We start from the raw sequence: 22,096 nt of genomic DNA, 5'->3' as shown, positions 1-22,096 counted from the left end.
GTGCAATTTTTTCAGCGCAACCAGCGTTGCTTAATAACTTTTTCCGGAGTTAAAATCACGAAGGAAATGTAATGAGCCAAAAACATTCCTTAATGAGCTTCTTCACCCGAGACACTCGAGTCAGTCGAGTGAGAATCTGCGTCAATCATTTACAATTTTCTGTAAAAACCGCTGACTGACCTTGCGCCCTTCATGTGCCTCAGGGGAGGAGTATTTGTCTCCTTTTTTTACTGGTAATTCGCAAATTGTCTACAAAACATTGTGAAATATGGAACAAAGGCTAATTCAAACACTATGATAAAGTTCTAGAGAAATCTTAATCCAAAAGCCAATAGTTGCAATAAAGGAAAGATGTTGTTCCAAATACGAGAAGTTGCCAAAAAGTTGCCTGCTTGTGGAAATCTCTAATGACCTAAACGATAACAATTTTGTAGTGCCGCTTAGAATACATTTCTAGGGTGCAGAAAAGAAAACTCTGGACTGCGTAAAAAGTGATTCCAACATACTTTAAAGGAGACAGTCTTTGGGTGCCCCTGAGGCTTTAACCCTTTACTATGTGACATCACGGCACTGTCAAGCGAGTCCGGAAACGTAGTTGGAAAACGATATATTCACCTTCCCCACCCCCTTCTCGCGACTTTAAGACGACCGAGTGTGACTGACTGGAAAAAGCCAACAGAGAGACTTGTATTCAAATGTAAAAAACTTTTATTGCCACATTAATCGATAACAAGAGCTAATGATAACTAATGATCAGGTACTTTTCTTAAAAATTGAAATTATTCTTATTGAAGTCTCTACCTAACTAATGGGAAACTCATAAGTTTCTCGAGCTAACCGCTGCTCTATTTCGCAGAATCTTTTTTTTTTCTTGTCTTTGCCATGCTATTACTCAAAACAATTCTTTCAACAATCTGTCATTTTAAGGCACATCAAGAATGTAAATCAAGACGAACATTCTAGAAATTAAAGAAATGTTTGCCAATAAAACATAACAAAGTTATCTATACAAACAATAAAAGAACTATGTGATAAGCCTAAAAACGTTAATGACGATAGAATAATACCTTTTCAATGAATTTATCTTTTTTTCTGTTCGCAGAATTGAATCTTGAAACAAATTTTGGTAAGGGTAAATTGAACAAAATTCTGTGAGGCTACTTGAGCCTGTCACGATATAATCTATTGATTTTAAAATACTGAGGAGCTCTGGGAAGGTTTAGAACTTGAGCTCCGAAGTTTCATTTTCCCATCAGTTCTTTATTCATTTATTTATGTTTACAATAGTTCTAGGCGCATGAACGATTTTCAACGAGTTCTCTGCACGGATAGCTAGGCAACTATCCGCTCAAAGACTAAATATTAGGCTCCATTCACACCAAAGCTTGAAGAGTCCTTAAACATGTTTAAAACGATTTGTGACTGTTTAGTGCACTTTTATCATTTTCAAAATTTTGCAACGATTACGCAACGTCTTGAATTCAATTCAATTAAATCCGTTTAGAACCCTGTGTTCCTTTTTAACCAGGGGATTTTACTTATTAAACATGTCTATTTGGTGTGAATGGTTCATTTGTTACGTATGTGAGTTAGTCTCTTCCTTTTCTTTTTTTGGGTAATTGGGAAGAAAAATGGCTTAGGTTGTTACTCAGCTTCTCTACTTCTGTTTTCCCTGCAAGAAAGAAGGAATACAAATTGTTTTCATGGAAGGTTGCACAATTTAAATTAATCCGATGTTTGAAAAGTATTATTAGAGCAGTATTAAGTCAAGGTTGCTTTATGGGGAGATCCAATGTCATAGGAATGGACCTCTGTTCAGTTTATTTATAGTACAATAGCTGAGCATTAATATATTAACTTGCCTCTCTTCCCAGGTTCCAGCCGTCGTGTGGCCCCTGGTTCCTCTCCAACCCCATCATCAATGCCTCTTCCTCTGTCCGTATGAAGCAGGCTACTAAGGAAAAACGTCACATAAACATCCTTGATCAATATAGATATACAAAGGAACAAAACTGAAGCATGAAAAGCCTTTAAAAAAAAATTGAAACTTGTGCAATAGGGTTCAAATGCAAAAAGAAATACAACGGTTACCAAAACCGAACACCTCACGCTATCTGAAACGCCTAATTTTTAATCATAAAGTTCAATTAATTCCTAGAAATCTGTTATTAAGATATTTACGGCGCAGAAACATGTCTCTAGTTGGTTCGTTTACTGTCAGGTGACCAGCCAATTGCACTTTTTCCCAATATGTATACTAGGGAGCGGATATTCTGAATTTTATCAAAAACGGTACCTTGATAATTTTTTTTAAAGAAATATTAGGTGCTTTCAAGAGCCATATATACAGCCCATTATGGCTCTTTCCCCAAATTTTAAAATTGTAATTTTTGAAACGACTACAACTTTAATATCATCCTTTTCAAATATCAGCTAATGCTAATTTCTGCTGTGAAATGGTGCCGGCATGCTCATGAAAGGCAAACTAAGTCTAAGAAAATAATCACATTTAGCGCCTTCATGAACTTTGTCAGAGAAGAAGCAGAACTTGCAAATGACCCTATCTTCTCACCTGATGCCCTGAAAGCGGAACGCAAGAAGACTGGTACCCAGCCGAAGTGGGGATGGAAGAACAAGTCAAAGAAGAAGGACGATAGTAATTTGAGTGCCAATTCACTCGCGACATCAGGTACTCCACACCCTAGCGATCTTGCCTCGTCGACAAAACCATTTGCAGATCAAACAGATCAGGCCTGCCCCCTTTGCAACGGTCAGCTAATGCCCACGACTGCAAATTTTTAGTGGTCACTTGAGGTCTTCAAATTTATTTCCTCTCGCGGAATATACGTCTAGATTATCAATTGCGGATCAATTTTTTTTTGGCGTAAACTTAACTGGTTTATATCAAAAAATAACAATTCTTAATATATAAATCAAAACACTTCTACATAACGTAATGTCATAATCATGTTTGAAAATAGCTATCATTGTCTAACCTTCTCCTGGTTTCTTTAAAGCTGAAAAAGAAGACAAAAAAAAAAAGATTTATCGGAGACTTCTTTTGTGGGAATTGCACTTCGCTCTCTGTTATCTCGAGCCATCGCCCCTGACTGGTACCCCCTTATATGTGCCGCCCAAAGGGTAGGGTTTTTGCACCGGTTTGGTCCGAAAACGGCAATAGACTTTGTCCATTAGAAAGAAAGAGAAAAGTACCAATTAAGATTTAGGTTTTTTTCCTGTTCCAATCCAAGTAATGATGACATAATTTCTAAGCCGCCATGTATGAAAACAGGTGTAAAAACATGACAGTTTTGGTCTGGAATAGAGTCAGGGATTTTGATAACCAGGAGGCGCCCCCTCCCCCTCCCTCCCCTCTGCCAATAATTCCCAGGAGTACTCCCCGGCACTGTTCAACTGGCGAAGAGGTAAGCAGAATGAATTTTATCTCTATGATAATAGTATGTTTTAAAGTCAATACCCTTTTCTCTACAGTAGCTTTCCTTCTCACCTTTCATTATGATGTCCAAACTTTCCTTATCGAACGCTGATTGGTATAGGTAGGTGACTCTTGTGTTCTTTCCTCTAACTTTACGGCATTGGCTTTTTCCAATCTTTGCCCTTTTTAAGTGATTTATGATTCAATGTTAGTAATGCAGTTATTTTTTTTTTGGTTCATTATTGGTGTTGTTTGTTTTACATTTCGATTGTAATAGGTATGCTTTTGCAATACTGTACAATGATGCAGCCATGCAAAACTATTACTATACTACACCTACCACACGTATTACAAATACTACAGATACTACAGGTAGTACACATGCTATAGGTACTACACCTACTACAGATACTACCGATACTACACCTACTACAGCAACTACAGCTTCTACAGGTACTACATCTACTACACCTACTACAGGTACTACAGGTACTACAGGTACTATAGGTTCTACAGGTACTACAGGTACTACAGGTACTACAGGTACTACAGGTACTACAGGTACTACAGGTAATACTACTACAGGTACTACAGCTATTACAGCTACTACAGACACTACAGATACTACAGGTACTACACCTACTACACCTACTACAGGTACTACAGGTACTATAGGTACTACAGGTACTACAGGTACTACAGGTACTATAGGTACTACAGGTACTACAGGTACTACAGCTACTACAGCTACTACTACTACAGGTACTACAGCTACTACACCTACTACACCTACTACACCTACTACAGGCACTACAGATTCTATAGGTACTACAAGTACTACACCTACTACAGGTACTACAGCTACCACAGGTACTACGGCTACTACACGTACTACAGCTACTATAGCTACTACAGCTACTACAGGTACTACAGGTACTACAGCTACTACACGTACTACAGGTACTACATGTACTACAGCTACTACAGCTACTACAGGTACTACAGCTACTACAGGTACTACAGCTACTACAGGTACTACAGGTACTACAGGTACTACAACTACTACTACAGCTACTACAGGTACTACAGGTACTACAGCTTCTACAGGTACTACATCTACTACACCTACTACAGCTACTACAGGTACTACAGGTACTATAGGTTCTACAGGTACTACAGGTACTACAGGCACTACAGGTACTACAGGTACTACAGCTACTACAGCTACTACCACTACAGGTACTACAGCTACTACAGCTACTACAGCTACTACACCTACTACAGACACTACAGATACTACAGGTACTACACCTACTACACCTACTACAGGTACTACAGGTACTATAGGTACTACAGGTACTACAGCTACTACAGCTACTACAGCTACTACTACTACAGGTACTACAGCTACTACACCTACTACACCTACTACACCTACTACAGACACTACAGATACTATAGGTACTACAAGTACTACACCTACTACAGGTACTACAGCTACCACAGGTACTACGGCTACTACACGTACTACAGCTACTATAGCTACTACAGCTACTACAGGTACTACAGGTACTACAGGTACTACACGTACTACAGGTACTACACGTACTACAGCTACTACAGCTACTACAGGTACTACAGCTACTACAGCTACTACAGCTACTACAGGTACTACAACTACTACTACAGCTACTACAGCTACTACAGCTACTACAGCTACTACAGCTACTACAGCTACTACAGCTACTACAGCTACTACAGGTTCTACAGGTACTACAGGGTTACTACAGCTACCACAGCCACTACAGGTACTACATCTACTAGTACAGCTACTACTGGTACTACAGCTACCACAGGTACTGCACAACTCCTGCGGGTACCATAGGTCTTACTACAGTACTAATAGTATGGGCGGTGGCCCGGGACATTTTGGGCAGTCTTACACCAAGTACTACCCTGGTGCGAGGTGAAGTCCATATGCTCTCCAAATCATAACGTAGATGGGGTACCGTATTTATCTGTGTATAATACGCGCCCATGTATAATATGCACCCCGATTTTTGACCAAACTTTCATAAACAAAAGTTTTCAGAGCAAAAAAAACGTTAATTCTTCCTACAACTGACGTTTTGCAGTGGTAAGTTTCGTTACCATTTCGAATTTCTTATCGCTTGTGATTACAGTAATACGGTACGATCGTAATGTTTATCTCGTCAGCTGTTTCTTAAATACTCTACTAAATTTATTCATGGATTGAAATTGAAAATGTTTCATCAGTAGATTATTTAACTCAAGCTAATAAAGACCAATTACTACGAGACTTTCGTTACTTTCTTTGTTGTGTTTGTGGATCGAAATTGAAAATGTTTCATCGGTAGATTATTTAACTCAAGCCAATAAAGACCAATTACTACATGGCTTTTGTTACTTTCTTTCTTGTGTTTTTAACGTATGCAAATTAGGACGTACTTGAAAAACAATAGAAACCGTGTGTAATACGCACCGCGTTCTGATGGTTATTTTTATAGAAAAAAGTGCGCATTATACAAGGGTAAATACGGTATGTATCTCCATGTCTCCACTATAGTTTGCCACACCTTTCAGATAAAAGGAGATGAAATCAAAGAAAGTTTTACTCCATCAAAAATACAAGGAAAACTGAGGGTGTCTGTTCAAGCTTGATTGCTTTGTTGTGTGATTCTTTTTGGTCAAATTATGTGTCCAGCTGCAGTTTGCAGGGAGTGACTGAAAATGTAGCAGTTATAAAAATTAAAGGGATGGGAGTGGACAAAGAAAAGCACATCAAATATCCCTTGCAAGTATTGCAGGTGGGGTTTTAGCCAATGAGTGCTTTTTATAAATTTTCTTGGTGAAAATCATGGCTGCCATCTTTGATTCTTACAGCAGGGGAAGTCTGAACAAAGGGGGTTAGTGACAGAAAAAGGAAGGAGAGAGGAGGAAGTAGGTCAGTATTTCCACAAAGGTTTCCATTTTTGAATATGATCAACAGTATTTCAAGAATATTAAAATGGATGAAAAAAATCACATGCTTCTGATTGGCTAAAAATGAGTGCATTTTTCATGTAACACAAGTGCAAAGTTGTAATACGAGTGCAAATTACAAGTAGTGCGCCCTGTAAAAATTTTGTCTTTTCTTTCAGTGATCCTTTTTCTGTGTAAATTATTAATAAGTAACAACATGATTTCTTGTCTGATTTTATGTAACTAAGCACTTGTAAATTTTTTTCAAGGAAATCAAATAGCATGAGACCATGTAGCTTGTGCAGTTTTGTTGACTTTTAAAATTTACTTGTGCTTATTAACACCAAACTGTTATTACCTACACAGATCTAAAATGCTCCCAGTTTCCTGCCTACTGCCAGTAAGCCCAGTTTCTCTTTCATGCTTTCATTCATGCCTCCATTTTAACTTCCCAACATTCCCTCCTGATCACTTTAATCAAATAGTAAAAACTAACTTACTTCTTTGTTTTCTGATTCTAACACAAACTTCTGGTAATTTCTTTCACACAATTCAATTTTATCTACAAAATAGTTTTCATTACAAATGCTTTGATAAAGATCAGCTTTCACTACACACATATTATCAAAAATTGCTGGATCCACTGTGCAAAACTGCTTATCCTTTACAGCTAATACATTGACAATGCTATCCTCTGGCTCCCATGGACGGAAATTATCGTCAAACATGATGTGATGAACTGATTCATCGCATGGATCAATTAATAAAGGTTTTGCTGCTGTTGAGCAAAAATCTTGGGCTTTCCACCATGAATAATCGTCTACAACTAGCTGTATCCCTGTGGCATGGCTGAAATATGTATAAATATCCCATGAGTTTGAAAGTGTAACTTCTCCTGGAAATTCCAAAGAGATGTGGTCATTTGACTGTGTCACTGTCCCAGTGGTGAATTTTAATCCAAATGATGAACTGTCCACAAGTTTCCCACTTGAGACAGATGTCTGGTGATGCTGTGGATTCTTGAGGATCATTTCGTCAATGAAATCTCTTGCAGCCTTCAACACGATTTGACCGTCCCCACCAAAAGTCCGGAAAACAATGGCAAACTCTCGTCCACTCTTGAACAAATGGTCCAAAAGTTTGTAAAAGGAGGGTACAATACAATGATAAGATTTTCCAGAGTTGTCTTTGAAGGAGGGTAGCTCCCCATTACTGCATTTTAGGTCGCCTGGGAATTCCAGAGCCGTCAGCATTTGGCTATAAAAGCTCCTGAATGGTTTTCCAATCTCTTCTTCCGTGAAGTTGCGAATGTGCGTTTTGAAATGTTTTCGTGGCTTTCCATTATACTTTGATTGTGCAAATCGATAGTAAGATATCGCTTCTTGATCAGGGGGTTTGTCATGTAGGCTGTTATCTGCGCTTTTCCATGATCCTGTGGTGTCCAGTTTTCCCCAAACGACATCCACAAGATACTCGTTCAAAGCTGATTCTGGTGTCACCTGTTTTGTAATAGAATCACCAATGAACACGGTGTTGTTAACATCCAAGTGTAACACCAGCTTTCGCCGCTTGCGGGCTGGATGCGATGTCATCGCTAAATATTATCCCTTACACAAACAAAAGGCAAAACTGAATCGAATCTGGCTTAAGAAATTCCTGTAAGGCCCTTTTATGTCCCTAGCCTCTCTAAACACGATATTTTCTGCATTGTTCAAAGAGAGGCAGATTGCACTTTTCTCGTATCGATTACATCAGAGGTCTGAGCACTAGTATATGTCCCAGGTCCTGCAGACATATCTGAAAATGCAAATCTTATTTCAATGTGTACGTGACAATGATTGTACCGTTGCACTTATGTGGTTGCTGATTCATTACTTTTATTAAACAGTAGACTGTTTAGCTAACGTTTAACATGCCAATCACCTAATAAAGGTGGTATTTTCTGGGAAACAGCAGAATATCCTGCCACTTTGGCCTACCTCATTTACATGTGCCGTGAGGCTTTCAAGAACGAGGCATAACACAATAATGACATGTAAATAAGTGGCAGGGTATTCTGTACTTTAGCCATTTTCTGTAAATAAATCAACGATTTGTCTTTCCGAAATGACGCACAGACATTTAGGTGCGCTGTTTGCAGAACTAATCCTTTACGACGCTCCTTCATTTTAACAATACAAACAAAGGTTTGCCGTTTACCCCAGAAACAATGCAACTTCCCATGGGAATTAGCTCAATGCTGCAAATAAACTGTAAACTTCTGCGAAACGGATCGCAAGAAGTGTCATTTCAAAAAAAATTACTTCATTGTTCCGATACAATCTATTGAGGTATAATTTTCACACTATAAACGCTCGCAAACATTTCAGATCTTTTAAAATGAATGTTTATTATCATTGTTGCGTCTGTTTTTTCTCTTTTTTAACTACCTGTCTGGGTATTTTTGGTAGTTATTAAATCGATTACCATATGAATTATATCCGGAGATGATGACCCTCCACCGCGTAGCTTGTACGTCAAAGCACTCGTCAAGGTCTTCACAATATTGAAGTCGTTTTGTGAACACCCCCGGAAATAAACAAAACAAATAGTAAACGGAAGTGAGTTTTACACCCAAATTTGGAAGCACTTGCCCAAATATAGGAGATGTCACGGGTCGACTCAACATTGAGGTCACTTCTCAAACTTTGAGTCACGTTATAAACGAACTATAGTCTCTTCTTAGAATCACAAGCAACGGAAATCTTTAAAACAGTCACATATACGCGGAGATATGTCACTACGGAGGTAGAACGTTAAAGACGGGATATAACTCTTTCAATTTCTGGCGTTAACGGTGAAGTGATCATGGGTTTTATCCGAGTAAAATTGATAGAAGTTGAGCCGGCGTCGACTTGGGTGAAAGACCCACAGTCCTTTGATTGTTACTGCGCTGTGCACATAAAAGAAGCTGTGATGTCTGCATCGCAGGGAATTTCACTAGTGCAGAAGAAAAAGACAATTTATCCAGAATGGAACAAGTGCTTTGATACTCATTTATACGAAGGCCGAGTAATAACCATTGTAGTTCTACAGAAACCTACTGGAAAGGTTGTAGCCGATGTCTCAATTGGAGTTCAGTTCTTGGTTGATCAATGCAAGCGTGATGCACATGGTTTTTCCAGTGTTTGGGTGAGTTCGTATCAAATTCTAACTACGCTTCTATTTTCGTTGTGAAAATAATAATAGGTAATAGGCCTCCTCCTCTTGCAAACTTCAATCATGTTTCGACAACTGCCATCCCTCCATAAATATCCATACTAATATATTAAAACCTTTCAGATTGTATCGATCGTGGTTTTAGTCTAAAGAAGCATGTATTCGTTATTTTTCCTTCTGCTCTGTACAAATTAATTTCACGGCTAATTGAGATTAAGAAGCTAAGAGAAGCCTTGAGATGGAGAATGGAAAACAAAAGCGATTTAATTACTTTGGGAATAAAAAGCGTATTATTAGGTTTACTATCGCACTTCAAACGGAATCCGAGCGACAAATTTGCATAAAAGTACATTTTGTTTTAAATATAGTTTGTATCGGTTTGTAATGCTGAAGCTCTTGGCGACAGCAAAGTATGTGATATTTTGTAATCGTCGAAGAATGTTGCAAAATTTGCATCAAAATCTTTTGTATAACTTGTTGTGTTGGACGAATCTCAGGAGTGTGAGGAATAACGCACAGACTACCTTTGCCATTTGAAATAATCGCACTGATATTTTTTGTAATATGATTGAATACTCGGCTGAATATTCTTAATGTCTTTCTAAATTTGTCCCTGGAGAAGTAACTGAAAGGGATCCCATCTTTGAAACAAATGATTAGTTCAATTATGCGTTTACATTGTAGTTTCCAATGTTTTTTTTTTCCAGAGGTATGCATCAAATATTATTTAAGCACAATAAAAATTCATATAATCACCTGATATGCATTGATGGGAGACAATATTATTGTTGTGTTCTATCATGCCTTGGCTATATGATGCTTCTTAATTACTTTCAATATTATCTCTAACTAAACAAGAGATGATTGTCGCAGTATTGAAATGACATGATTCGATTTTGGCAAATATATTTTTCAACCTATGTTTGTATTGATCAGGGCTTGACAGCAGCTTTGCAAACAGGAGATTGTCATTTCCTGTAGGCAAGCTGAGTCAGAACAGAAAAACCACATTGCAATGTTCTTCAGAAGCACTGGCAGACAGTGCTTTTGCTGCCTACTCAATCTTGAAGTACCAGCTTCTAAGATTACAAATTAGACTTGTCTTGATCTGAAATGAATTTTAGCTTAATTTTTTATGTACCCAAAGAGATTTATTAAAACTGGGAATCTCTATATTATCAAGCAGCTATGTGATGAGACTTGGAAAGAATTTTAATTAGGGGATTATCATTTGATTCATCACCAATTTTTAAACACAATCTTTTTTTAAGGAATGTGCATCAGACAGTAAAGTGAATTTTCATTCAGATCTTGGTAATGAAAGGGTAAAAGCAGTGGGAAGAGATTCTGGTGAAGTAGATGCTTGTGTTCCACAGGCACTCGCCTGATTCTCACTGGCATAAACTCAACATGCCTAGCTTTGCTCAAACGGTTAACCTCATGTTAGCTGTATGAGACATTAAAAAAAACAACTCTCTGATCACAGTTCAATTTGATAAATGGTAAAAAAAAGTGTTATAATAGTGAAACCAGCTTACTGGATTTTAATCATTAAAAAATAATGGCTGAGTTGTAAGTGAAAAAATGTTTTTTTTTCCTTCTCTGACATAGCTGGATCTTCAACCCAATGGCAGACTACTGGTTCAAGTACGGCATTTTATTGAAGTTTTAGGTAATTATTTTGTTTCTTGTTGTAGACAATTCCAGGAAAATGAGGATGTTGTTGTCATGTGTGTTCTGAGAAAGTTGAAATTCTAGCACCATGATGAGTTTCAATCTCTTATCTGTTAATTTTTTGATGACTGATTTTGTTGTCTTTTCAGGGAAAATGGGGAAGTTATTGTTGAGTGTTTTCTGAGAAAGTTGAAATTCTAACACCACAATGAATTTCACTTTGCCATCAGTTTGATTTTTGAATGATTGATTGATAGATTTAAGTCTTTTTTTTTGCTAGATAAGTAGCAAACTACTGACATATTATTATGGGAAAGTGAAAAATCGTAAATGGAAAAGATCAGAGCAAATGATTCAAGGATTAAATGGATTTTAAAAAAAAGCCCAAAGTGTTTCTGGTAGAATGCTTCATTCTCTTAAGGAATTATTTGACATTATTTTGTGAAGTAGAGGCAGAAATGACTGCTGTATCAGATGTTACTCAGAGCTTTATCTTATTGAAATTGTAGTCTGTCAACAGGCCTTCATTATTAGCCTCTCGGCCTAAGAGTTTCTTTATCCAGAGGATAGTATAAGGCCTTGAGTGATGGGAAAAAATAATGAGGGTGTATTTGCACACTATTTAGAGTGTTTGATCTAAGATTACCTTATTCAATAACTCTCTATAAAATGTGCTGCTTACTTTGATTATTATTGTTTACCTGTGATTTTACAGATGACCCTACCAAAGAAGGTAAACCCCATGAAAACCACAGTGGGCTCACTGGAAGGCGTGGTGCCATGAGAAAACAGAAATGTCACATTTTTAATGGTCACAATTATGTTGCCAGATTCTTTCGGCAGCCTGTGTTTTGTTCTGTTTGTACAGAATTTATGTGGTAAGTGTTAATTAAAGCTACTTCAAACCATTTTTAAGACTGTTGAAACATTTATGTTTATCATTACTGTTTAAAATGTGCCATCAGCTCCAATAAGCTGTAGTAAGCACCTGATATCTAACCAATATAACCTTCTGTCAATTAATTTTATTATTTCAGGGGATTTGGAAAGCAAGGATATCAATGCACTGGTGAGCTTTGTTATTCATAATCGATGCTTAACTAATTTTTTTCTTTTTTTTTAATGCCAGTTAATGTTACTGAGCAAGGGTGGGAATTAGAAGTCACCCCTTTAGCACAGCTTGGAAAAGCACAAGGGAGCACCAGGCTGCCAAAATAATTTAGCAAACAGCCCATTTCACTATTAACTCTAAAAAATCCACTTGTTATTTTGAATGCTTGGAGGGCTCGGCAGCTCCCAGAGCCCTTGCCTGTGGAAGGGGCCTTTAGCTCTTAGTGCTGCCTGCTTTGTATCACAGTCTTGTTACACAAAATTGTTTTGACAACCTTGTGAGCATCTTATTTTATCACTTATGGGTTAACACCAACAGATACAAAATAATTAAGGAAGAGGAGTGAAGGAATGAAACTTTTATTTGTAGGTCAAAGTTATATTTTGCAGATTTTTGTGTTGAAAAAACAAAATTTTGTGGTTTTGAGAGAATTGAAGTTTGTACTTGAGAGTAATCTTTGCAAGAACACAATTCATTGAGGCATCCATTTTTTGAAACCTGGACCCCTTTGCTCATTATCTGGGGCAGGGTCCAGCATGCTAAACATTAAGGGCAGGTTACTTTAACAAAGTTAAGCCCTTTTTAACAAAACCACATTCTAAACTATCTTGAATTTAGCTGAATCTTTTATCTGAACATATATTTTTGTGAACAGTGTCAAGAGGGAAAAAAGCTAGCATTGGAAGGACATTTATTTAATGAAAAGAACCCTCATATAAAGAATACATAAGACCCACTGCTTGGGTAAAACTGTGGTTGGGGTTATACTCTGTGTCTCCTACTGCTCTCTCCATGAATGGTGCATTTGCTAAAATTACCTTTTTGAACTTTCAGTTTGTACAAAGGTGTGTCATAAAAAGTGTCATGACAGAATTGTCAGTCACTGCCCTGGAACACAAAATGTAGCTGAGGAAACCAAGGTATTGGTTAACTTTAACTACCAGAACTGATAAACATGTAATTTCTTTAAAACTTTGGAAGTTTTTGAGCAGAGTAGTGAAGTGAGACCCAAAACACCTTGAGATATTTTAGAGTTCTTTCTGTCAACTTTTACCTTTATAAATGAGTTTTGATAAAAATTGTTGATATTGTTTTATCAAGTATTCAAGCATTCATTTCCAACAAAAAAGATTTTAAGTTTCCAAGAACATACTGACTCAAACTTCGTTACCCAGTAACCATATGTCCTTTCAGAGGACTGTTTGTCTGAAACTTGAGGACCTGGCTTGAAAGTCAGCAAATGGAAGATTTTGATCAGAAATAAAACGATCAGTCAAACTATTGTTATAAAGGAGACTAATATTTAATGATCATCAAGGGAAATTAACGCCAAAACCTCTGTTTGAAGCCAGTTTATTTTGATTGGAAGTAATCAGATGACAAGAGGGAAATTCTCCAGCGAGTACTTTAGCAAAGGAGCCATCTTCCTCTCATCTTCTTGAATGCACTGCATGTGGAGTTATTATCTTGACCTAACACCAACTCTTGTAAATTATTTCTATGGAAATGTGTAGGAGAGAGAGGAAAGAATTACCAATCAGATCTTAGGAATTGTTTCTTTCTTTTACTGATGCTGTTGTAATTTTTGTTTTTCTAGAAAATGAAGGAGAGATTCAAAGTTGACATTCCACATAAATTGGGGCTAACAACATATTTAAGACCAACTTTTTGTGACCATTGTGGATCAATGTTGTATGGATTATACAAACAAGGCCTGAAGTGCAAAGGTACCTGTCATTTTGAGTTTATTTTAGAAGAGAGGTACACTTTAAAAATCATTTAGCTGACAGGCCCAACCGATGAGACCAAATCACGGTTGCGAAGGAGACTAACAGCTTTGTGTCTTGTCTAGAATGTGGCTTGAACTACCACAAGAAGTGCGAGAGATTCATTCCAAACACTTGCGGTATCAACCAAATGATGCTCGCGGAGGCAATAGCCATCACGAAGGTGAGCACTTATTGTTGCAGTTAAGCTGAGCCTAGGTAACTCGCAATGTACTGTGTCTAATCTATGATTTCACACAAGTTTGTGTTTCCGAGTGGAAGATGACGCGTTTGGTGCCAGGGTCTTGTGGATGGCAACCTGTCCAAGGCTTGTCTCAGTTTGTAAAACGGAGCGGCGGAGCGAAAACGTGGGAACTGTTTTGAAAACTAGAGACCAAAATGTTAGAGACGAAATAATGATGGAAAAATAAATCCCTCATTTGATGGTTTAACATATAATACGCGCGAATATTTTGCTCATTGCTTGTACTTTTCCTCGCCCCTGTGGAGCTCGAAAAAAAATACTATGCTACTCGCAAAATATCCGCGCGTATTATATGTCAAACTATCGAATAAGATGTATGTACATGTATACTGCTCGAAAGCGTTGCGTGACCATGTTTTTTAAATTTGATTCCTCATCACTCTCTGCAGAAAGAGAGGATACGCAAGATTAGCCAAGAGCAAAGGCAAGCTCTAGGGGGCAAACCTTCTCCCACAGCTCGTGGTAACAATGATGATGATGATGACGATGATGATGACGACGACCATGGTGTGTATGAAACTCTGTGGGACGCGATTTCTCCACCTGTGCCTCAGAGGACAGTCAGTATCAAAGGAAAAGATGTCAGAAGGATTGAACAACCTCTCTACCACATCGAAGATTTTAATCTGCTTAAAGTTCTGGGAAAAGGGAGCTTTGGCAAGGTAAAATGAGACGTAAATTGGAACGCTTTTGAAGCGATCTCGAGTGAAAGTCACAAAATCGTAGTTATTGGAGTTGAAGATATGTGACAATCACAAACCGAAGGAAAATGAAGTGTTAGATGTACTGAATGAAATTGTAATTTTTCTCTTCATACTCCGAAACAAAACTAACTTTAGCAATTAACCCTTTACGCCCTATCATAAAAATGCATGTTCAATATACTGTTTTCCATATATTTCCAAGGGCCCTGACAAGAAGAATTTGTGTATCAATCAAGAACTTCTTTAGTCGGTGATTATTACTTGTGACTTTAATGTGTGATTCAGGGGTAATATTGTGAATAGAAATATTCGACGCTTGTCTCTTTTAGGGGCTAAAAGGGTTTAAGACATCAATCTGCTTTTATGCGGATTTTAGGAAATGTACCGTGGTTTGAAACTTAAAGAGAGTTAAGTGCGGATATCAAAGTAAGTTTATACTTTTTCCCTTCAGGTGCTACTCTGTGAGCTGAAAGAAACGAAACAAGCATTTGCAATTAAAGCACTGAAAAAAGATGTGGTTTTAGAAGATGATGATGTTGAATGCACCATGGTAGAAAGAAGAATTCTGGCGTTGGCGACGAGGCATCCTTTTTTGACTCATCTTCATTCTGCGTTTCAGTCTCAGGTATGATGAGTTGTCGAACAGTTTTCAACTCTGAGTTAAATGTAAGCTGGTATTCCAATGTGCCCTTGAGTTCGCTAAACCCAAACCAAAGTAATCATAAACGGGTCAATCAGAACGAAGGAAGATATCAAGAAGAACCAATGAGAACTCAAAACAAAACCAAGTAAACTACCTAAAGCGCGGGAAACGCGGGTCGCCAAGACGCAGGCGGTACTAGTTTGCCTCTGATCTGTTTCAATTCTTCAATGAAGAGTTCTCTAAAATGCTCTGTGATTGGTCTTGATAACTCGTCCCTCCCGAACCAAATCAGTTGCAACGCCAAAATTGTTCGCTCCATGGTCACCCGCGCTTCAAGCAGTTGGTTTGTTTTAACTTAAGGCTACCTTTGGCTACTTGTGATATTTTCCCTTCTTAAGTTTTAAGTGTTTATTAGCCCAACTTGAGGATGAAACTTACCGCTTTTAGGATCACTTATTTTTCGTCATGGAGTACCTCGGAGGCGGTGACTTGATGTTCCACATACAAACTGTCGGCAAGTTTGATGAGACAAGATCAAGGTACGTAATCACTGACATGTTTGGATTATAGAACAATGTTCAATTGCCTCGCTTTGTGATTGGTCCGGAAAACTCGCGCCACCATCCCAACCAATCAATTGCTAAACTAAACCAATCCCAACTTGGTTGCCTGCATTTTCCCGCGCTTCAAGCAGGTTGCTTGTTTTACAACACTCTGCCGTAAAGCGCTTTGACCCGAGATCTCGTTAGTTTTGCTATTCTTCACGCTGCGATTGGTCCAAAGACTCGAAACCTTCTCGTTCAATCAAATGGAAAAAAAAATGTCACAATGATGTCGTGGTCGTTTATATTCCCTCCCTTCGGGCCGTTTACTGGTAGAACACGGTCACTGATGTTTTTCTTTTTTGTTATTTTACTGATACACAGGTTCTATGCTGCTGAAATTGTGTGTGGCTTGGAATTCTTACATGGTCGAGGAATCGTTTACAGGTACCAATTTCTTTGCAGATATAAGTATCATTTGTTACATTTCCCCCTTTACTGAGACGTAATGTTGGTGCTTAGTTGATTAATTGCAGTTTACAACCGTCACTTTCCATAAAAGCTCAAACAAATATGTTTCGTTTCGAACTTCCAACACTTCAAATTGTAGAGTTATAACTCTGAACCAGTTTCGTGTCTTGCGCAGTAAAATACTTAATATGTTGTAAAATTTAAAAAACGATCTCTGGCTAAAACTTTTAAAAATACGAGCTTTCGGCTGTTTGCGCTACAGCCTTCAACGGGTAAAATGATAAAAAGGTAAGAAATACTAGGTGTGAAGTACAAAGTAGGAAATTAAAAATGCTAATAACTAAGAATGTTTGTTAAAAATACTAGGTGTGAAGTACAAAGTAGGAAATTAAAAATGCTAATAACTAAGAATGTTTGTTAAAAAGAATGTTGTATTGTCCGGGCAAAGGACAGGAATTGTTGTCTGCATTGGGAGTTAACTTGGAAGTGAACCTGGAGTTAACCTGTCCTTTGCCCGGACAATACAACATTCTTTTTAACAAACATTCTTAGTTATTAGCATTTTTAATTTCCTACTTTGTACTTCACACCTAGTATTTTTAACAAACATTCTTAGTTATTAGCATTTTTAATTTCCTACTTTGTACTTCACACCTAGTATTTCTTACCTTTTTATCATTTTACCCGTTGAAGGCTGTAGCGCAAACAGCCGAAAGCTCGTATTTTTAAAAGTTTTAGCCAGAGATCGTTTTTTAAATTTTACAAGATGTTTCATCCTGGCTGCGGCCCCTCTATCTTTTCACTTAATATGTTATTTGCTCTTAAACAAAGGACATTTAAATGGGTTGCGCTTTGTTGTATATTCGTCCCTTTTGAAAATTGCCGTCTAAAAAGCGTGTTTCTAAATGAGATACCCCCAGCCCTTAACTCATGCGCGATTCTTCTTTTTCTTGTTATTTATAGAGATCTAAAACTCGACAATGTTCTGCTGGATGCAGATGGTCACATCAAATTAGCAGACTTCGGTATGTGCAAGGAAGGAATTTCCGAATCTAAGAAGGCGACAACATTCTGTGGAACGCCAGATTACATTGCACCCGAGGTCGGTTTGAAATTTTTATTTCTATTTGTCTGTGTTTTGTGTTGTTCTTTGTTGCTTGCCATTGGACGTTTGTCGAAGCCGAAAATAGATTGCTTTGATCATGCTTCGCCCTGTGATTGGTTGAGTAAACTCGTGCCATCTTCTCAACCAATCAGATGGAAATGAAAACTATTCGCGACTTGGTCACCCACGTTTTCCCGCGCTTCAGGATGGTTATAAGTATTTTCTCTTGTGACAATTACCTCGTTCTTATCGGCCGTTGTGATTCCTTTTTGCGATAATTGACCGACCTTAGCGAAAGAGGAAAGCACACGTTAAGTTAAGTATCGAGTGAGAGAAAGAGACATAATTGTAGACGGCCAATGACAAGAACAGAGCGCGGGAAAACGCGGGTTCCTTCGACGTGTTTGGTGTTAGTTTTGCATCTGGCCGGTTAAGAGGGAGGCGCGAATTTTTATGGACCAATCACATAACAAAGTAAAAGAAAATTATTACAATTCCAGATTTCTTTCAATACTCAATTAAAAACTTTTCTAATGTTTCACTCACCTCGTTTGTTGCAGATACTGAAGGGATGGCGTTACGACTCGGCAGCTGATTGGTGGTCTTTTGGTGTTCTTTTATACGAGATGCTGATTGGTCAGGTGCGTGTTACACGTTAAATATATTTTAAATTTCCTTCAGAATCTCCAACGTTACTAAAAAATACCATTTATTAGAGCAATTTAGTGTCACAAATAAGACGGAATTGCTTTGGTTCTGCTTTACTTCGCTCAGATTGCTGTAGAAAAGTCACGCCACTCTCTCAACCAATCAGATAAAAAACTAAACCCAATCACATCTTGGTCACCCACGTTTTCCCGCGCTTTATGCAGTTGGTTGGTTTTTCTTTGAGTTTTTATCGGCTCTTTAGGGCATTTTTCTTTTCTTCGGATTTACTTTGGTTTTGCTTTTACGATATATCTGCACTAATCAAACTGAATTGGAATACAGTCCGTTCTATAACCGTTACCATTATTTTTTCACCTATATGTTGTCATATTTTGTTCAAGGAAGTTCCCTCTTCTCGATAGTCTAGAGGTGTTAAAAATTCCAGGCATAGGCATACTTGATATCATGTTTTCGTTTTCTTAACAGTCTCCGTTCGCTGGTGAAGACGAGGAAGATTTGTTTGACTCCATCTGTCGTGATAAGGTTCATTATCCAAAGTGGATCTCACAACCTGCAGAAGATTGCTTGAGCCAGGTGGGTACAGTTTACCGAAAAAGCAGAAAAATGATACAAACTCTCGGCTCAATTTTTTGATCTTGGTTCAACCCGTTGTGCCCTATCATCCGTATGCATATTTTCTGTGCTGTTCTCTGTGCACATCTGGTAATGACAAGGAGAATTTGTTGAACGAGCTAGAACTCTTAAATTTGGTGCTGATCATGTTTTTTCATTCTCATGGCCGTAATGTTTGATTCAGTCATAACACAGCAAAGAGAAATTAGATGTTAGTCACTCTAATGGCTCAAAAGCTAAGTCGCATTTTGTTTTTCCTGTAGCTCTTTGAAAGGACCCCGATGGAGAGACTTGGCTACAGAAATGGAACCAACCCGGCCATCCGAAATCACAAGTTTTTTGAACGCATTGATTGGGTTAAGCTTGAAGACAGGAGAGTGGCACCGCCCTTCAAACCTAATGTGGTAAGTGGGCATCTTAATTCTCTTGACCAGTCCCAGGCCGAGTGCTGTTGGTGGAGGGGGGGGTAGGGAAGTCGAGGGGTTATATCTCCCTACTGTCAAAGAAATGATAAAACGCGTGCAAGAAATAATACATAAGGAGAGGTTGTAGAGGTGAGTGTAACCAATTGCGAAAACACATTACAACATTCCCGTTGAAGGAACTACGAACAAAAAAGCAGACCAAAGAACTAAATGAAACATAATTTCCGAGGTGGTGAGAGGAAATTGGAGAAATCGAAAAAAATGGAAAAGATAACTTAAGATGTCAAGGGCACACTGAGCTCTGGACAAAGACCATAGAGCAAGGCGAAAAATTTCTGGACCAACACGACCGTAAAAGTAGTCGTTGAAGGAGAATAGAGAGTGTTTTCTGACAGGGCCGAACAAGGGTTGTACAGTGGACTGGAAACGAGAATATTGTAACAGGAAAGATACTCCTCCCATGAAAGTGATCTTTCCCTGAGTGAAAGATATATTCATAAGTCCTCTCTAACATTGCTAACAATCGTGTCCCTGTTCAAACCCTACAGGGTTCAGATCACGATACGAACAATTTTGATCCCGATTTCACCATGGAAGCACCACGGTTTACCCCAACAGACAAAGATCTACTGCAGTCAATGGACCAGGGACAATTCCGAGGATTCTCGTTTGTAAATCCTTACTTTGGTACACAGCACTAATTTATAGACTTAAAGAAAACCATTTTGCCTAGTGTGCATCTTAAAAAATTTAACGTCGCGTTACGTCTCCTCGTCACGCAACGCTATCGTAACTCACGCATTGTGTGACTGATGCTTAGGAGTCATTATCAATTATGAAACTTGGAAATTTGGCTGGGTTTTGATTTTTGCGGATTTTGGGTTTATCCTTGATCCGCTAAAAAAAGTTCTAAGAAAAATAATGAGCTGTAAAAATAAGACGCCAGAAAAATTACTTCCTTTAAGTCATAAAAATCTCTGCATATTGGTTAAATTGCACTCCGTGTTCGATTTTCACTCGAAATCTTCATCAACGAATCATCTACTCTGCATCTCGCTCCCTTTTTCGTTGATATTCTGAGCCTGAAAAGAAAAACGTTAAAAAACTTTCCGGTAGAAATTTCATTCATTTCGAATCAGCATGAAGTTGCTCCGCTGACCAAAACTCCTGCTGGATTTTCGCACTACAAAGTAAACTTTCCGCGTTCGTCAATCCCAGTCCTGTCAATGTTCTCCATCTTAAGCCAGCCTTGTATCTTTTAGGTTTGTTTTATCCATTTTGCCATTTTTCCTTCTCAGTAGATTATTATTTTGTATTTCTCTTCTTTTGAAGTTTTTTTTATCGTTAAATGTGATCACAAAGCTCCTTTTGTGAGGTGTAACTTAGTTATTCCAACTTGATTTACCTGTTTCACGCCCTCATAATGATCGCCTCGGCACCAGCCTTCCTTTGCCCATGGGAAAGTATGAGACCTTGGGTCTGGCACTGGTAATGAGGCTGATTATTAGTTCCAGACCCTCGGCAGTCGTCTTCTCGACTTGCCTCAAATTTTCTCCCGTGGGCAGAGAAACGCGCGTCCTGCAGCGCTCATGATGAGGGCCTGATTGCAGACTATAAAAATTCACTCTAGTTAGGTATGGTCCTTAAGCTTAACTTCTGAGACTTGTCATTTGTTCTTTACCTCTAAATTTGATTCTTAGTATGACGAATTTGTCTCAAGGCTCCCAGTTTTTCGTGTAGGCCGCTCTAGAGTTGATATCAAATTGAATATGATTGTTAAATCTCAGTTGTCCTTGCGTAACCCTCGCTTGTCACGCCTCAGACAACACATTAATGACGCGTGACTTACCTCATGAAAGACTAAACGTTCTTTTCATGGGATGAAAGCTATGGGGCTAGTTAGAGCATGAAAAGTATATGCAATATCGAAATCAAAATGCAATCAAATTATATTTCTTTTAATTTTTTTTTTCTTTTCATTTCACTGAAAAGTCCTCTCAATAATCTTAAATCTTTCCTTGTTATGATTTCGAGTTTTAGATCGGGAACCAGTCTCAAACTGAAAAAGGAGAAACAATTTGTGAAAGGGAACTTTAGTTTTTACATTTCTTTCCAAGGAAGAAAATTCCGGGAATAGTAAAAGAATAGGAAATATCAAATTTACTTTTAATCATCATTAAACTTTTAAACTTTTAGGATGTTGGAAGTTTTATTTGAATCATATGAATTGTAATCGGAATCAAGTAAACTGAAAAGTGTTCCTTCTGTGTTGAATATTGCACTGAACTTGTATAATACTGTAAATTATTTGCACCGAGTATTAAAGTAAGGAATAAATGTCGTGGAAATATAGCGTGACCTTTTTGTCATATTTTGCACACCGCATTTCCTTGAATAAGCGCCCACGCTACAGTAAGCGCCCTCCCCCGAATAAACGCCCCTCCCCAAGACCATACTGTCAAACAAGCGCTTCTCTCCCCCTCCTTCCTCACT

At 38.1% G+C, this 22,096-nt stretch overlaps 2 protein-coding genes across 2 annotated transcripts; one reads left to right on the top strand and one right to left on the bottom strand.

The window, feature by feature from the left end:
- Nucleotides 1–6,567: 6,567 nt before the first annotated feature.
- LOC113676623 (uncharacterized) lies at nucleotides 6,568–8,404 on the bottom strand. Its single transcript, XM_027193298.2, has one exon. It carries the CDS (start codon nucleotides 8,008–8,010, stop codon nucleotides 6,910–6,912), a length of 1,101 nt encoding a protein of 366 aa, XP_027049099.2. The 5' UTR covers nucleotides 8,011–8,404; the 3' UTR covers nucleotides 6,568–6,909.
- Nucleotides 8,405–9,060: 656 nt separating this feature from the next.
- On the top strand, nucleotides 9,061–21,955 carry LOC113676628 (protein kinase C delta type). Its single transcript, XM_089206715.1, has 16 exons — nucleotides 9,061–9,589; nucleotides 11,228–11,288; nucleotides 12,006–12,168; nucleotides 12,328–12,359; nucleotides 13,236–13,321; nucleotides 13,999–14,128; nucleotides 14,254–14,351; nucleotides 14,822–15,094; nucleotides 15,588–15,761; nucleotides 16,227–16,318; nucleotides 16,706–16,768; nucleotides 17,756–17,894; nucleotides 18,458–18,538; nucleotides 19,032–19,139; nucleotides 19,442–19,582; nucleotides 20,152–21,955. The coding sequence occupies exons 1-16, from the start codon at nucleotides 9,266–9,268 to the stop codon at nucleotides 20,302–20,304; spliced, it is 2,118 nt and encodes a 705-aa protein (XP_089062841.1). The 5' UTR covers nucleotides 9,061–9,265; the 3' UTR covers nucleotides 20,305–21,955.
- The last annotated feature ends 141 nt before the right edge of the window (nucleotides 21,956–22,096 follow it).

Source organism: Pocillopora damicornis, chromosome 5 (genome assembly GCF_964200805.1).
Source record: "Pocillopora damicornis chromosome 5, jaPocDami1.2, whole genome shotgun sequence".
NCBI classification, from domain to species: Eukaryota; Metazoa; Cnidaria; class Anthozoa; order Scleractinia; family Pocilloporidae; genus Pocillopora; species Pocillopora damicornis.
The sequence above is the reverse complement of the archived record's forward strand: the minus strand, read 5'-3'. Positions and strand labels throughout refer to the sequence as shown.